The following is an 18,766-nucleotide window of genomic DNA, read 5'->3' on the forward strand; positions in this document are numbered from 1 at the left end:
ATAAATTTTTGTTTTGGGGTACTAAAAACAGAGATGTAAAATGCTGCCACTGCTCTGAGAAACAATTTGGTAGTTCTTCAAAAAGTTGAACATAAGAGTTACCACATGACCAAGCAATTCTCATCCTAGGTTTACGCATCCAAGAGAAACAAAAGCATAAATCCACACAAATACTTGTACACAAGCGTTAATAGCAACATTATTCATACTAGCCAAAAAGTGGAAACAACCAAAATGTTTATCAATTGATGAATAAATTAAAATGTTGTATAGTCCTACAATGAAATATTATTCATCAATAAAGAGGAATGAAGTGCTATTACATGCTACAACATGAATGAACCTTGAAAATATTATGCTATGTGAGAGAAAGCCAGTCAAAAAATACCACATACCATATGATTTCATTTATATGAAGTGTCCAAAAGAGGCAAATCCATACAAACAGAAAGTGGTTGCCTAGGGCTGGGGGGGTTGGGGATGAAATGGGGAGTTGCTGCTAATGGGTATGGAGTTTGTTTTTAGAGTGATAAAAATGTTCTAAAACTGACTGTGGTGATGGTTGTACAAAACTATGAATATACTAAAAATCACTAAATTACATTAAACAGGTGAATTGTATGGTATATGAATTATATCTCAAACTGTTTAAAAAAATCCATATTTTTCATTTTGTCTGAAATAAAGTAACTTTGGAATTAGCTCTTTAATGGTTAGACAAAATTCAGCAATGACACTATCTGACCTTGGTGCTTTTTCCATGGTTGATCTTTAATAACTTTCCCAATTGCTTCTATGGTATTTGTCTATTTAAGATTTTTCTCTGTAGATCAATTTTGCTAGAAAATCATCTGTTTTCTCTAACTTCTCAGTTTACTGCTGTGAATTCCATTGCAGTATTTTCTTATTCTCTTGTGTATATCTGTGATAATGTCTCCTTTCTCACTTCTAATTTTTCTTTACCTTCTTCATACTCATGTTTTGCCATTTTAATGGTCTTTTTTTCTTCTTAAATTATTTATTTATTTGGCTGTGCCGGGTCTTAGTTGCGGCATGCAGAATCTTTTACTTGCAGCACGTGGGATCTTTTAGTTGCAGCGTGCAGGATCTTTAGTTGCAGCATGCGAACCCACAGCTGCAGCATATGGGATATAGTTCCCTGACCAGGGATCAAACCCAGGCCCCCTGCATTGGGAGCATGGAAGTCTTAGCCACTGGGCCACCAGCAAAGTCCCTTAATGGTTTTTTCAAAGAAACAGCTTTTCCATTTAATCTTTCTATTATGATTAATTTTTAAAATTTATTTCACTTTATCTTTATTTCTCTCTTATTGGTTTCTGTTGACTTATCAATAGTATTTTTCTAACTTAAGATCAGTACTAAGTTCTTTACTTTTTGTATTTGTACTTTTAAAAATGAAGATTTAAGGTTATAAATTGTCCTCTGAGTGCAGCTTTTGCTGTATCCCATTGATTCTGCTATATAATGTTTGTTTTCATGATAATTTCAACTTTTGTTGCCATTCATTCTTTTACTTCCTCTTGTTAATTTGCAAGTTCTATTGTTTTTCATTCATTAACAGTTACACTCCCTTTTCTAGCACTCAAAATCAAAACTGTATTTTTCTACTATTTTTATGAAAACCAGATATTAATGATCTGATGCATACTTTTCTTGCACCACGGTGATTTTTTTTTTTTCACTGCTTTCCCCCCACCCTCTCAATAAAATGCTAATTTTAGGATATTTTCACGTTCTTCACCCAGTCCTGTAAGATCTCTCCTCCAACTTCTAGGTTTTAATGAGAAAGTTTGGTACTTTCGGTTTCAGACTATTATTGTTATTTCCTTTTAGTCTGTTTTTTTCTATTGTAAAAATCCATATTTAGCATTTCCATCATGTATACAAGTCTTATAAATGTTGGAAAAAGTCCAAATTACTACCTGTAAGGTTCTATGGGAAAGGTCCATGAGTTTCCTCTTGTATTGTGCAATTTTGGCCATAGTTGTAGTTTGATTCTTCTGTAATTCACCAATATCTTCAGATATGATCTGTTTTTTTAAAAAAAAAAATTTTTAAGGTAAATCAAATATAGGTATCACAGCTATTTATCAGGTTTACCTACATGCAAAAAATAAGCCTAAGATTCATCTTTCAAAATATAAAGTCCTTTCCTTTAAATCTCCTTTTATATTTCTTCCCCTTTTGTACATTTAAAAATTAAAAAGTACCATTCAAAAATTTCTTTAGAGCTCCAGAAAATTTAGTGATGAGGCAAAGCGTATAGAAAAATAATATACTTGTTGGGCTTCCCTTGTGGCGCAGTGGTTGAGAGTCCGCCTGCTGATGCAGGGGACGCAGGTTTGTGCCCCGGTCCAGGAAGATCCCACATGCCACGGAGCGGCTGGGCCTGTGAGCCATGGCCACTGAGCCTGCGCGTCCGGAGCCTGTGCTCCGCAACGGGAGAGGCCACAACAGTGAGAGGCCCACGTACCGCAAAAAAAAAAAAAATAATAATACACTTCAGAAATAATTAAGGAACTTGAAATAATACTGTAGAACAGAGCCAACAACCAGGCCATTAATGGAAAAAGTTAAGATCTATAAAGTGACTTGCAGGAGGGGCCTAAAATGTAGTATATAGTCCAATATCAATTGTAAAGGAATATTATGGAGGGATATGCTCACAGTGGAGGGGAAAATGAAGGATATCACACAACTGAAGACATTTTCATGTCTCTGGATCTTTGATTTGCTCTTTCCCTAGCCTGAAATCCTACTGTTCCACCTTATGAAAGTCTTAACCTTACAGAGTGAGTTAAAATCCTATTTAATTATAGCTTCCCAATCAAAATTAACCCCATTATTGTTCCTATCATAATTAATCATTCTATGACACTATGGCTTACATTGAGATGTTATAAGTAAGAGGGTAAGAAGATTGTACAAGACATATTTTAGCATGTCTACCTACACATATCACCTTTTAAGGAAACTTTCCAATGCCAGGCCATGTTGAAGGGACAAAATTAGGTGACCATATTTTATATTACGTAACCCAGGCACCCTCCCCATCTCAGTTTTGAAAAGTTGGCAGGGCTTCTAGACAAAAAGAGTAATTATTCTTCTTTACCAGCAATACTAAGAATAAAAGAAATGTTACCCACTCCCAGTATTTATTGACAAACACTAAAACAGTCTAGGAATTAACCAAGAAAAAATGCCTATGATTTTTAAAGAGCTTATTTTAAAAACTGTTACAAAGAACACAAGAGACCTCAATGAGTAAAGAAACAACATGTTCATAATGGAATAATTTAATATTATTAAGATTTAATTATCTACAAATTATATATTTAATGCAATTCCAACTAAAATTCTAGCATTTTGATAAACTCATTCTAAAACTGTTATAGAAGAATGAAGATCCATAAAGAGCTTAAAAATGTGAAAAGAATGAAGATTGGAGATTCACTCTACCACATATATTTAAGATATACTACAAAGCCATAAGAGTAAAAAAATGTGAAACTGATTTAAGAACAGACTACATCACATATATATGGGAACTTGGTTTGATAAATGCTTTGATAAATCATTGAAGAAAATAGTTTTTTTGTGAATGACATTGGAAAAACTGACCCACTATTTAGAGAAAGTTGGGTTCATATCACTTAGTATATATAAAGTGAACTCCACGAGGACAGACGACTCAAATGGGAAAGGTTAAAGTCTAAAATCATAGAAAAAAAAAAATAGGAGACTCTAAGACCTTAGGTGAGGAATGATTTCTTAAGCAAATTCCCAAAAAAGAAAACACAAGGCCAAAACAAACCAATGGATATCATTACATTAAAATTAAGGTTTTCATAAACAAGATCCTACTGTATAGCACAGGGAACTATATTCAATATCCTGTGATACACCATAATGCAAAAGAATATGAAAAACTATATATATATATATATATATATATGTAAAACTGAATCACTTTATAGTAGAAATTAACAGAGCATTGTAAATCAACAACAACAAAATAAGGGTTTGCTGTTCAACTATGGACACTAAAGACAGAGTTAACAGAGAGATGAGAAAAGTAGGAGATATTTAAAATGTTATAAACAGACTAGGGGTTAAAATCTATAATAAATGATGAACTCCTGAAATTCAAAAAGAAAAGACATGACGCCCAATAGAAAAACTGGACAAGATAGACTAGGTACATGCCATTCTATCTCTCCTGTTGAAGACAGCCGTAAAATGAACATAATGCATGGGCAACTACCTGAGGACTCTGAAAAATGAAAAGTGGCAGGAGGAAGAAGACACGAATTTGAAGTATCACTGAACTAGTGGTGAGTTTACCATTATTTTCCTCTCTGGCAGCCCCCCAAGTTTGGTTTCAACACAGCCCAAAACCTGGAAGTTTTGGGCTGTGTTGAAACCCAGCTCTAGCTCTAGTGCAAGGAAATACATTATGGTATCTAGAAAAGAGTTTCTCAGTTTTAACACTATTAATTTGGGCCAGATAATTCTTTGTCGGAGTTCTACTGTTCTGTACACTGTAGGATACTTATCAGAATCCTGGCTTCTACCCACTAGATGCTTGTAGCATCCCCCCAACCCCCCAGATGTAACAACCAAAGAAGTCTCCAGATACTGCCAAATGTGCCCTGGGGGACAAAATCACCACCACCACAACCCCCAATGAGAACTACTGCCCTCGAGCAACCACTAAAAAAACTGAGAGTTGAAATGACAATAAATTAAAAACAATACTAAAAAAGGTCCAAATAACCCAGAAGAATGCAAAAAAGAGGAAAAATAGGAAGGAAAAATAGAGTGAACAGTTAACAATAAGATTGTAGGTCTAAATCTAAATTTTATGCTGTCTACTTCAAATATGATAAACGTAGATTAAAAGTAAAAGGATGGAGAAAGACATACCATACAAACACTAATCAAAAGAAAGCTGGAGTGGCTTTATGTTAATACCAGAGAAAGTAGACTTCCAGAGCAAAGAGGATTCCCAGGGATAAAGAGGAACATTATGGAAAAATAAAAAGTATATATGCCAAAAAATGTAACAATCCTAGATACTTAGCTACTTAACAGCAAACCTTCAAAATACATGAAAGGAGAAAAAGACAAATCCACAATTGTAGCTGGAGACTTCAACTCTCCTCTTACAATAGAACTAGTAGACCAAAAATTAGTAAGAATATAGAAAAACTGAACAATCTATCAAATGGATCTCACTGACATTAACAGAAAACTCCAAGAATAGCAGAATCCACATTCTTTTCATAGGCACGTGGGTTAAAAACCTTTACAAAGTTAAGGACTTCCCTGGTGGCGCAGTGGTTAAGAATCTGCCTGCCAATTCAGGGGACATGGGTTCAAGCTCTGGTCCTGGAAGATCCCACATGCCACGGAACAACGAAGCCCATGCGCCACAACTACTGAGCCTGTGCTCTAGAGCCCATAAGCCACAACTACTGAGCCTGTGTGCCACAACTATTGAAGCCCAGGCACCTAGAGCCCATGCTCCACAACAAGAGAAGCCATCGCAATGAGAAGCCCACGCACCACAACAAAGAGCAGCCCCCGCTTGCCACAACTAGAGAAAGCCCGCGTGCAGCAACGAAGACCCAATGCAGGGGGGACCTTGAAGATGGCAAAAGAGTAAGACGCGGAGATCACCTTCCTCCCCACAGATACACCAGAAATACATCTACACGTGGAACAACTCCTACAGAACACCTACTGAAGGCTGGCAGAAGACCTCAGACCTCCCAAAAGGCAAGAAACTCCCCACGTACCTGGGTAGGGCGAAAGAAAAAAAGAAAAAACAGAGACAGAAGAATAGGGACGGCACCTGCACCAGTGGGAGGGAGCTGTGAAGGAGGAAAAGTTTCCACACACTAGGAAGCCCCTTCGCGGGCGGAGACTGCGGGAGGCGGAGAAGTGCACAGCAACGGGTGCGGAGGGCAAAGCGGGAAGATTCCCGCACAGAGGATCAGTGCTGACCGGCACTCACCAGCCCGAGAGGCTTGTCTGCTCACCCGCCGGGGCGGACGGGGTTGCGAGCTGAGGCTCGGGTTTCGGACGGAGCACAGGGAGAGGACTGGGGTTGGCGGCTTGAACATAGCCTGAACGGGTTAGTGCACCACGGCTAGACGGGAGGGAGTTCGGGGAAAAGTCTGCACCTGCCGAAGAGGCAAGAGACTTTTTCTTCCCTCTTTGTTTCCTGGTGCGCGAGGAGAGGAGATTAAGAGCGCGGCTTAAAGGAACTCCAGAGACGGGCTCGAGCAGCGGCTAAAAGCGCGGACCCCAGAGACGGGCGTGAGGCGCGGCTAAAAGCGTGGACCCCAGAGACGGGCGGGAGACGCTAAGGCTGCTGCTGCCGCCACCAAGGGGCCTCTGTGCGAGCACAGGTCACTCTCCACACCCCTCTTCCGCGGAGCCTGTGCAGCCCGCCACTGCCAGGTTCCCGGGATCCAGGGACAACTTCCCCGGGAGAACGCACGGCGGGCCTCGGGCTGGTGCAACGTCACGCCGGCCTCTGCCGCCGCAGGCCTGCCCCGCACACAGTGCCCCTCCCCCGCCCCGGCCTGAGTGCGCCAGAGACCCCGAATCAGCGGCTACTTTAACCCCGTCCTGTCTGAGCAAAAAACAGACGCCCTCCAGCGACCTACACGCAGAGGCGGGGCCAAATCCAAAGCTGAGCCCCTGTGAGCTGTAAGAACAAAGGAGAGAAAGGGAAATCTCTCCCAGCAGCCTCAGGAGCAGCGGATTAAATCTCCACAATCAACTAGATATACCCTGCATCTGTGGAATACCTGAATAGGCAACCAATCATCCCAAATTAAGGAAGTGGACTTTAGGAGCAAGATCTATGATTTTTTTCCCTTTTTCTCTTTTTGTGAGTGTGTATGTGTATGGTTCCGTGTGAGATCTTGTCTGTATAGTCTTGCTTCCACCATTTGTCCTAGGGTTCTATCCGTCCATGGTTTTTAAAAAAAATTTTTTCTTAATGATTAATTTTAATAACTTTATTATACTTTACCTTCATTCTTTCTTTCTTTCCGTCCTTCCTTCCCTCCTTTAGACAACGAATCATCCCAAATTGAGGAGGTGGTCTCTGACAGCAAGGTTTGATTTTTCCCCTTTACCTCTTTTCATCAGGGTGCATGTGCATGCTTCTGTGTAAGATTTTGTCTGTATAGCTTTGCTTCCAACATTTGTCCTAAGGTTCTATCTGTCCCTTTTTTTCCCTAAATATTTTTTAATTCAATAACTTTATTATACTTTATTTTATTTCTACTGTATCTTCTTTTTTCCTTCTTTCCCTCCTTCCTTCCTTCCTCCCTCCCTCCTTTCTTTCCTTCTTGCCTTCTTTCCTTCTTCCTTTTTCTTTCTTTCTTCCTTCCTTCCCCCCTTTCCTTCTTGCTTTCCTCATACTTCTACTAATTCTACTTTTTCTCCCTTTTATTCTGAGCCATGTGGATGAAAGGCTCTTGGTGCTCCAACCAGGAGTCGGGGCTCTGCCTCTGAGGTAGGAGAGCCAACTTCAGGACACTGGTCAACAAGAGACCTCCCAGCTCCACATAATATCAAACGGCGAAAATCTCCAAGAGATCTTCATCTTAACACCAGCACCCAGCTTCACTCAACGACCAGCAAGCCACAGTGCTGGACAACCTATGCCAAACAACTAGCAAAACAGGAACACAACCCCACCCATTAGCAGAGAGCCTGCCTAAAATCATAATAAGGCCACAGACACCCCAAAACACTCCACCAGACGTGAATCTGCCCACTAGAGAGACAAGATCCAGCCTCATCCATCACAACACAGGCACTACTCCCCTCCACCAGGAAGCCTACACAACCCACTGAATCAACCTTAGCCACTGGAGACAGACATCAAAAACAGCGGGAACTACGAACCTGCAGCCTGCAAAAAGGAGACCCCAAACACAGTAAGATAAGCAAAATGAGAAGACAGAAAAACACACAGCAGATAAAGGAGCAAGATAAAAATGCACTAGAACTAACAAATGAAGAGGAAATAGGCAGTCTACCTGAAAAAGAATTCAGAATAATGATAGTAAGGATGATCCGAAATCTTGGAAATAGAATGGACAAAATGCAAGAAACAGTTAACAAGGACCTAGAAGAAATAAAGATGAAACAAGCAACAATGAACAACACAATAAATGAAATTAAAAGTACTCTAGATGGGATCAATAGCAGAATAACTGAGGCAGAAGAACGGATAAGTGACCTGGAAGATAAAATAGTGGAAATAACTACTGCAGAGCAGAATAAAGAAAAAAGAATGAAAAGAATTGAGGACAGTCTCAGAGACCTCTGGGACAACATTAAACGCACCAACATTCGAATTATAGGGGTTCCAGAAGAAGAAGAGAAAAAGAAAGGGACTGAGAAAATATTTGAAGAGATTATAGTTGAAAACTTCCCTAATATGGGAGAGGAAATAGTTAATCAAGTCCAGGAAGCACACGGAGTCCCATACAGGATAAATCCAAGGAGAAATACGCCAAGACACATATTAATCAAACTGTCAAAAATTAAATACAAAGAAAGCATATTAAAAGCAGCAACGGAAAAACAACAAATAACACACAAGGGAATCCCCATAAGGTTAACAGCTGATCTCTCAGCAGAAACCCTACAAGCCAGAAGGGAGTGGCAGGACATACTGAAAGTGATGAAGGAGAAAAACCTGCAACCAAGACTACTCTACCCAGCAAGGATCTCATTCAGATTTGATGGAGAAATTAAAACCTTTACAGACAAGCAGAAGCTGAGAGAGTTCAGCACCACCAAACCAGCTTTACAACAAATGCTAAAGGAACTTCTCTAGACAAGAAACACAAGAGAAGGAAAAGACCTATAATAACGAACCCAAAACAATTTAGAAAATGGGAATAGAAACATACATATCGATAATTACCTTAAATGTAAATGGACTAAATGCTCCCACCAAAAGACACAGATTGGCTGAATGGATACAAAAACAAGACCCTTATATATGCTGTCTACAAGAGACCCACTTCAGACCTAGAGACACATACAGACTGAAAGTAAGGGGATGGAAAAAGATATTCCATGCAAATGGAAACCAAAAGAAAGCTGGAGTAGCAATTCTCATATCAGACAAAATAGACTTTAACATAAGGACTATTAAAAGAGACAAAGAAAGACACTACATAATGATCAAGGGATCAATCCAAGAAGAAGATATAACAATTGTAAATATTTATGCACCCAACATAGACCCATGGACAGATCATCCAAAATGAAAATAAATAAGGAAACACAAGCTTTAAATGATACATTAAGCAAGATGGACTTAATTGATATTTATAGGACACTCCATCCAAAAACAACAGAATACACATTTTTCTCAAGTGCTCATGGAACATTCTCCAGGATAGATCATATCTTGGGTCACAAATCAAGCCTTGGTAATTTAAGAAAATTGAAATTGTATCAAGTATCTTTTCTGACAACGCCATGAGACTAGATATCCATTACAGGAAAAGATCTGTAAGAAATACAAACACATGGAGGCTAAACAATACACTACTTAATAATGAAGTGATCACTGAAGAAATCAAAGAGGAAATAAAAAAATACCTAGAAACAAATGACAATGGAGACACAACGACCCAAAACCTATGGGATGCAGCAAAAGCAGTTCTAAGGGGGAAGTTTATAGCAATACAAGCCCACCTTAAGAAGCAGGAAACATCTTGAATAAACAACCTAACCTTGCACCTCAAGCAATTAGAGAAAGAAGAACAAAAAAACCCCAAAGCTAGCAGAAGGAAAGAAATCATAAAAATCAGATCAGAAATAAATGAAAAAGAAATGAAGGAAACAATAGCAAAGATCAATAAAACTAAAAGCTGGTCCTTTAAGAAGATAAACAAAATTGATAAACCATTAGCCAGACTTATCAAGAAAAAATGGGAGAAGACTCAAATTAACAGAATTAGAAATGAAAAAGGAGAAGTAACAACTGACACTGCAGAAATACAAAAGATCATGAGAGATTGCTACAAGCAACTCTATGCCAATAAAATGGACAATCTGGAAGAAATGGACAAATTCTTAGAAATGCACAACCTGCCAAGACTGAATCAGGAAGAAATAGAAAATATGAACAGACCAATCACAAGCACTGAAATTGAAACTGTGATTAAAAATCTTCCAACAAACAAAAGCCCAGGACCAGATGGCTTCTCAGGCGAATTCTATCAAACATTTAGAGAAGAGCTAACACCTATCCTTCTCAAACTCTTCCAAAATATAGCAGAGGGAGGAACACTCCCAAATTCCTTCTACGAGGCCACCATCACCTTGATACCAAAACCAGACAAGGATGTCACAAAGAAAGAAAACTACAGGCCAGTATCACTGATGAACATAGATGCAAAAATCCTCAACAAAATACTAGCAAACAGAATACAACAGCACATTAAAAGGATCATACACCATGATCAAGTGGGGTTTATTCCAGGAATGCAAGGATTCTTCAATATACGCAAATCTATCAATGTGATAAACCATATTAACAAACTGAAGGAGAAAAACCATATATGATCATCTCAATAGATGCAGAGAAAGCTTTTGACAAAATTCAACACCCATTTATGATAAAAACCCTGCAGAAAGTAGGCATAGAGGGAACTTTCGTCAACATAATAAAGGCCATATATGACAAGCCCACAGCCAACATCATCCTCAATGGTGAAAAACTGAAAGCATTTCCACTAAGATCAGGAACAAGACAAGGTTGCCCACTCTCACCACTCTTATTCAACATAGTTTTGGAATTTTTAGCCACAGCAATCAGAGAAGAAAAGGATATAAAAGGAATCCAAATTGGAAAAGAAGAAGTAAAGCTGTCACTGTTGGCAGATGACATGATACTATACATAGAGAATCCTAAAGATGCTACCAGAAAACTACTAGAGCTAATCAATGAATTTGGTAAAGTAGCAGGATACAAAATTAATGCACAGAAATCTCTGGCACTCCTATATACTAAGGATGAAAAATCTGAAAGTGAAATCAAGAAAACACTCCCATTTACCACTGCAACAAAAAGAATAAAATATCTAGGAATAAACCTACCTAAGGAGACAAAAGACCTGTATGCAGAAAATTATAAGACACTGATGAAAGAAATTAAAGATGATACAAATAGATGGAGAGATATACCATGTTCTTGGATTGGAAGAATCAACATTGTGAAAATGACTCTACTACCCAAAGCAATCTACAGATTCAATGCAATCCCTATCAAACTACCACTGGCATTTTTCATAGAACTAGAACAAAAAATTTCGCAATTTGTACGGAAACACGAAAGACCCCAAATAGCCAAAGCAATCTTGAGAACAAAAAAAGGAGCTGGAGGAATCAGGCTCCCTGACTTCAGACTATACTACAAAGCTACAGTAATCAAGACAGTACGGTACTGGCACAAAAACAGAAAGATAGATCAATGGAACAGGATAGAAAGCCCAGAGATAAACCCACGCACATATGGTCACCTTATCTTTGCTAAAGGTGGCAGGAATGTACAGTGGAGAAAGGACAGCCTCTTCAATAAGTGGTGCTGGGAAAACTGGACAGGTACATGTAAAAGTATGAGATTACATCACTCCCTAACACCATACACAAAAATAAGCTCAAAATGGATTAAAGACCTAAATGTAAGGCCAGAAACTATCAAACTCTTAGAGGAAAACATAGGCAGAACACTCTATGACATAAATCACAGCAAGATCCTTTCTGACCCACCTCCTAGAGTAATGGAAATAAAAACAAAAATAAACAAATGGGACCTAATGAAACTTCAAAGCTTTTGCACAGCAAAGGAAGCCATAAAGAAGACCAAAAGACAACCCTCAGAATGGGAGGAAATATTTGCAAATGAAGCAACTGACAAAGGATTAATCTCCAAAATTTACAAGCAACTCAATAACAAAAAAACAAACAACCCAATCCAAAAATGGGCAGAAGACCTAAATAGACATTTCTCCAAAGAAGATATACAGACTGCCAACAAACACATGAAAGAATGCTCAACATCATTAATCATTAGAGAAATGCAAATCAAAACTACAATGAGATATCATCTCACACCGGTCAGAATGGCCATCATCAAAAAATCTAGAAACAATGCTGGAGAGGGTGTGGAGAAAAGGGAACACTCTTGCACTGCTGGTGGGAATATGAATTGGTTCAGCCACTATGGAGAACAGTATGGAGGTTCCTTAAAAAACTACAAATAGAACTACCATATGACCCAGCAATCCCTCTACTGGGCATATACCCTGAGAAAACCAAAATTCAAAAAGAGTCATGTACCAAAATGTTCATTGCAGCTCTATTTACAATAGCCCGGAGATGGAAACAACCTAAGTGCCCATCATCAGATGAATGGATAAAGAAGATGTGGCACATATATACAATGGAATATTACTCAGCCATAAAAAGAAACGAAATTGAGCTATTTGTAATGAGGTGGATAGACCTAGAGTCTGTCATACAGAGTGAAGTAAGTCAGAAAGAAAAAGACAAATACCGTATGCTAACACATATATATGGAATTTAAGAAAAAGAAATGTCATGAAGAACCTAGGGGTAAGACAGGAATAAAGACGCAGATCTACTGGAGAAGGGACTTGAGGATATGGGGAGGGGGAAGGGTGAGCTGTGACAGGGCGAGAGAGTGTCATGGACATATACACACTAACAAACGTAGTAAGGTAGATAGCTAGTGGGAAGCAGCCGCATGGCACAGGGATATTGGCTCGGTGCTTTGTGACACCCTGGAGGGGTGGGATAGGGAGGGTGGGAGGGAGACGCAAGAGGGAAGACATATGGGAACATATGTATAACTGATTCACTTTGTTATAAAGCAGAAACTAACACACCATTGTAAAGCAATTATACCCCAATAAAGATGTTAAGAAAAAAAAAGACCCAATGCAGCCAAAATAAATAAATAAATTTATTTTTAAAAAAAACCTTTACAAAGTTAAAAGAATTGAAATCATACAAAGTTCTCTGACCATAACAGAATTAGACTAGAAAACAACAGAGTAACAGAAAAATCTCCAGACACTTGAATATGAAACAAGTCTAAATAATCCATTAGTCAAAAAAATCCAATAGTCAAATAGAACACTCAAGGGAAAAGAAAATATTTTTAATGAATCAAAGATGACAAATAGAACATTATGAAAATTTGGGGGATTCAGGTAAAGCAGCGCTTAGAAGGCAATTAATAGCATCAAATGCCTTTATCAGAAGTCTCAATAACCTAAGCTGCTACCTTAAGAAACTAGAGAAAAGAAGAGAAAAACCCAAAGCAAACAGAATAAAGGAAATGGTTATGAGCAAAAATTTATGAAACTGTAAACAGAAAATCAGAAGAAGAAAAAAATTAGCAAAACCAAGAACTTGTTCTTTGAAAAGATCAATAAAATTGACAAACCTCTAGCAAGACTGATAAAAATAAAGAGAAGTAATAGCTTCTTTGGCTTTACTTTGAAGAACTTTGGTCACACCCCATTTATAGTACTATGGACAAGTCATTTTAAAAGTGATGCCAATAAATTCAGTGTATCCAGCCTAAGATACTAAGGCCTGGATATCATGTCACATTAAAAAACTATGCTGGAATTTTTAGCCAGAGAAAATAATACTAAAAAGGAAGAATGATTATGAAGTTCAAATATCTGTAGGGCTATCATAGGAACATAGTGATTACCTACAAAACATGCCAGAGAAAACAGGTGTAAATTATAGCAAGGCAGATTCTGGATCAATGTAAGAAAGAGAACTTGTATCAATTACAGCTGACAATGAAATGGGTTGCTTCATAAAACAGTAAGCTTTACATTACTCAAACAGAGTCCAAATGAATATCTAATTAGGAATTCCATATAAGAGAACATGGAGGTGATGTCTAAGCACCTTTAGGCATTTGATTACAAAAGTCTACTTCATAAAATATTAAGTAGATTTAAGCATTCAATAATTTATATTTGCTTCATTAACCTACAAATTATAATACACTATGACAACATAATCATAATTGTAGCCTTCATTTTCAAAAGTGTTTAATAAAATAATATGCATTCTCTGGCTGGAACTGAAAATAACAGTCTAATTAATCTGTTAAAGTCAACAATTCTGGGACTTCCCTGGTGGCACAGTGACTAAGAATCCACCTGCCGATGCAGGGGACACAGGTTCGAGCCCTGGTCCAGGAAGATACCACATGCCGTAGAGCAACTAAGTCCATGCGCCACAGCTACTGAGCCTGCGTTCTAGAGCCCACGAGCCACAACTACTGAAGCCTGTGCACCTAGAGCCTGTGCTCCGCAACAAGAGAAGCCACCGCAATGAGAAGACCGTGCACCGCAAAGAAGAGTAGCCCCACTTGCCGCAACTAGAGAAAGCCCGCATACAGCAACGAAGACCCAATGCAGCCATAAATAAATAAATAAATAAATAAATTTGTATTATATTAAAAATCCACAATTCCAAATGCATTGTTAAAATATATCAAATCAGATTTACATGATTTTGGAGGCTCCATAATGAAGAAGTTATATAAAAGTATAATTGCTAATTTGCAGTATATACTGTATTATCTCCCCTAAGACAGAACAGTAACTAAAACACATGGTAAAAAGAAAGGTCTGTAACCCCTATACTACTCCTAGGGCCAGAGAATGAAGATAGATTCTTACATCTAATCTGGTCTGATGCTGCTTAGTCATCTGATCTTGAACCTTCAGTCTTCGTAGAAGTTCTTTGAAACCCACCATTGGTACAGGAATTAACCTGAAGAAATACAAGTGGTCAATTTTCAGACCTAAACCTATTATTACAAAATACATGGTAAGGTTTTCATAATAACACTCATGTAATTTCACTATATTTCTAGGGTTCTAAGGCAGATCTATGACTATGAAATCAACAATGTTACACCACAGAGATTTCACCTAACCTCCTTATTTTACGAATGAGGAAATACAGTTTGGTCAAAAACCGCATTTAATATGCAAATATATAATTAGGGCACTAGTACTCAGATTTTAATGTTTTCACCACACTATGCTGCTTTACTATAATCAGCATTCTTTAAAAAGCAATGAAAAGGAAAATAAACTCACCTCGAATGTAAGAATTATAGTTAACAGCTTGCATTTGTTTGCTTCCCTGGTAGTAAATATTAGTTCTTATATGAAAGCAAGATGAAGATACACTTACTTTTCAGAATCAGGGTTATCCACCTTGGCTTGTTCCCAGATAATTGGATCAACACCTACCACAAAGAAGAAATATTTTTTCTAAAAGGCACTATTTTCCATTTTTATAATATTTGTATGGGAAAAGCCCTGCTAAAGTAAGACACAAAACCTAGAAGCTGTAATGAAAAATGATTGTCAAATATGACCACAACAACAAAAAATTGTAGGATAAAGCTAAAAAAAAAAGTGACTTGAAAGCAAATATCTATAACCTATAGGGTAATAGATTAACCTCCAGAATATAGAAAGAGCCCCTCTAAATCAGAAAGACAAAAAATTTAATAGAAAATGGGCAAACGACATGAAGAGGTAATTCACAAAAATTATAAACATGGGACTAATAAACATACAAAAAGCTGGTCAACTTTAGTAGTAATCAGGGAAATGCAAATGAAAATATTAATTTTTTGCCATCAGAGTAGCAAAATTAAAGACTGATAATCTCCATTGTTGGCAAAAATAGAGCAGAATGAGAAAACATTAGAATAATTAAAAATATGAGGAAAAGTAACACATTCCTGTTATGAATGTAAATGGTAGAACTTCCCCTGGAGAGCCATTTGGCAGTTCTAACAATATGTTAAGTACAGTCATCCCTCTGGCAGCCACAGAGAATAGGTTTCAGGCCCACCCCACTCCTTGGGGATGCTCACGTCCCTTGTAAAAAATAGCGTAGTTTTTGCATATAATCGACACCCATCCTACCATACGCTTTAAATCATTTGTAGGTTACTTATAATATCTAATACAATGTAAATGCTTTGTAAATAGCTGCCAAGGCGCCGCAATTCAAATTTTGTTTTTTGGAACTTCCTAAAATCTTTTTTCTCCTATTTTGGAGCTGTGGTTGGTTGAATGTGCAAATGCAGAACCTGCAGATGTGGAACTCCCAGATACAGAGGGCTGACTGTATACATAATCTTGACTCAAAAATTTCAGTACCAGAGATTATTCTAAAAAAATACACACCTATGTGTTCTAAGACATGTTTACAAGGATGTTAATTGTTGCATAGTTTATAACAGTAAAAGGTGGAAACAACCTAGAGGTTAAATTCAGTAAGGTACATCCACAGTATTCCACGCAGCTTTTAAAAAGAATAAGATTTATCTTTATGTACTGACATGGAAAATACTAAGAAATACTATAAGTAAAAAGGCAGGTTGCAGTAAATGTATAGTGCAGAATACTTTTTTCAAGGACTTAGTATACATATGCTTACATTAAAATTACAGATAAAGTATTAATAAAGTTCAATAAATTATTGATAATAGTTACTTCTATGGAAGAGAGGTAAAGATCTATCAGTCAATCTAGAAACTTTTATGGTGAGAACACATTCAGGTTTTACTTGAATACTTAGTTAAGAGATAAGCTAGACAAAAATAAGATACTAAGATTACATTGTCTTTGGGTAGATGGAGTATGGACTATTTTTCTTTAGTTCATCATTGCCCAAATTTCTAACAAACATACTAGCTATATAATAGAAAAAACTAAATGAATGAATACAATAAAAACATTCAAAACTATGTCCCAAATAAGCAGACACAATAAGCTGACACTGGTGTTATTAATATTAATAACCAAGCAACACCTCCCAAAATAGAGGAAGCATGTATTTCTAAATTTTTCATTTCCTCAACTCCATGACTCTGGAAACATACCAGCAGGAGGATTCTGTAAAAGCTGTTTGATCTGTGCAGGAGAAAGTTCTGTTCTAGTCATAGAAAGGGTTACACCAAGTTGCTGCAACTGTGTTTTTATATTGGTTTGTTCAAAATGGGCATATAGTGTTGTAGCTGGAACTCTTCTTGAAGTACCATTTGGAGAACGCTCAACAACATAAATGACAACTTCTGTCCTGGGGGAAAGATAACCAAGTTATAAAATATGGAGCATGTAACTCACAGCCACAAATATCAATGCAGCATGTGATTTTAGAAGGGTGTTAGCTGAATTCAGAAGCACCCTTCTAAATTAAAGGGTGCTAAATAAAGTTAAAATGACATAGGCAAGTAAGATATTATCTATAAAAGGTATGTTTAGCTACAAAGTCCTATGTAAATGTTATTTTTTTTTTTCCCCAGAATTGAGAAGTGCTTTGGAGATGCTGTTGAAGTTTATGGGCTGCTTCATTGCAATTTAGTCCAAAAAGTAAAATCTGATTTCAGTTATTATATCTCACTGATAACAATAATTCTTCTAACCCAAGATATCCTAAAGCAAATGTCTTGCCACTAAGCATGATAATTATACATAGGACAAGGGAAGTTAACCATATTTATCCATGAATGAACATGTACAGTAATCAGTTAAAACATTCCAATGTCTTTGTGGCCCCTAATTTGCATACAACCATAATTAAGTTTCCTCCTGTTTCTGAATAAGAAATCTAAGAAATTATTAGCATCTAATAAGAAACCCAAGATTAAGAAAAAAGCTTTTAAACAAATGCTTCTATAAATACTGAAGAATCACTAGCTGAGAAATATTCTGCTTTGAGATTTAATTTGTGCTTTAGCAACAAAAACACTGTTGATCACTCTCTTTGGATCAAGGCACACAGAAATATATAGTATATTTAATGTATACTTACTGATCATCTGGCAATGTTTTAATGCCCTCTACATTTACAGTAAGGGTCTGGTTTCCTCCCAAAACTTTATGCAATGATTCTACCAATTGCTGTTGCTGGCTTCGAATATCTGTTTCTTTTTTGTTGAAAACTAAAACCACTAGCCCATCTTCATCTTTATTATTGGGCATACAACTATAACCTACTGCCTGTGGAATGACAAAACAAAGAATATCAAAAACACGTACAGATCTCAAATCACGTGTTTAATATTAACAGCTTAACATCTGCTAAAACAGGGAAAATAGCTTAATGTCTGGTAATGAAGGGAATATGTAATGATTCTATCCATAACTCTGTGCCCTAGGAGGTCACACAATTATAAAGAGAAACTTTCTAACCCAAGAATAACATAAACTTAGAGAGAGAAATTAAAATTTCCTCTTCCACAGAGTAACTAAATAGCTTTCTCCTCTGAAAAACTTTGATATCCATCATTGTTGGGTGTTTCCGAACACTGTGGAAACAACCCTGCATGCCATAAAAATGACTGCAAAAGTCATGGACCAAAATGTAATTTACTTTATTATATATCTGACTCATGGAATCTTAAGCGAAGTTTATATAAAGATATATAAAGAAATGTCTACCAAATAAATACTTTTAAAGTACCATAATAACACTGTCAACTTATAAATGCTATAAACAATGTCTACATTATTTTATGGTTTCACGTAATACAAAACTTTATGAAACAGGTTAGTATTTTACATGTATTAAATGACAAACTATACCTTTCTAAAGAATTACTCTT

The 18,766-nt window shown here is 37.1% G+C and overlaps 1 protein-coding gene across 2 annotated transcripts in view; it reads right to left on the reverse strand.

Annotated features, from left to right (window-relative positions):
• Positions 1-18,766, reverse strand: part of NUP54 (nucleoporin 54) — a gene marked incomplete at its 5' end in the record, with an annotated part of 37,776 nt that overhangs the window by 5,910 nt on the left and 13,100 nt on the right. For both annotated transcript variants that reach the window (XM_082838193.1, XM_082838194.1), the window contains 5 exons: positions 1,944-2,051; positions 14,811-14,904; positions 15,334-15,388; positions 17,042-17,238; positions 17,974-18,161. In XM_082838193.1, coding sequence (XP_082694319.1) covers positions 1,944-2,051; positions 14,811-14,904; positions 15,334-15,388; positions 17,042-17,238; positions 17,974-18,161 — 642 coding nt within the window. The remainder of the gene's footprint in view (positions 1-1,943; positions 2,052-14,810; positions 14,905-15,333; positions 15,389-17,041; positions 17,239-17,973; positions 18,162-18,766) is intronic.

The sequence above is a fragment of the Leucopleurus acutus genome, assembly GCF_964270905.1.
Source record: "Leucopleurus acutus genome assembly, chromosome: 4".
NCBI lineage: Eukaryota > Metazoa > Chordata > Mammalia > Artiodactyla > Delphinidae > Leucopleurus > Leucopleurus acutus.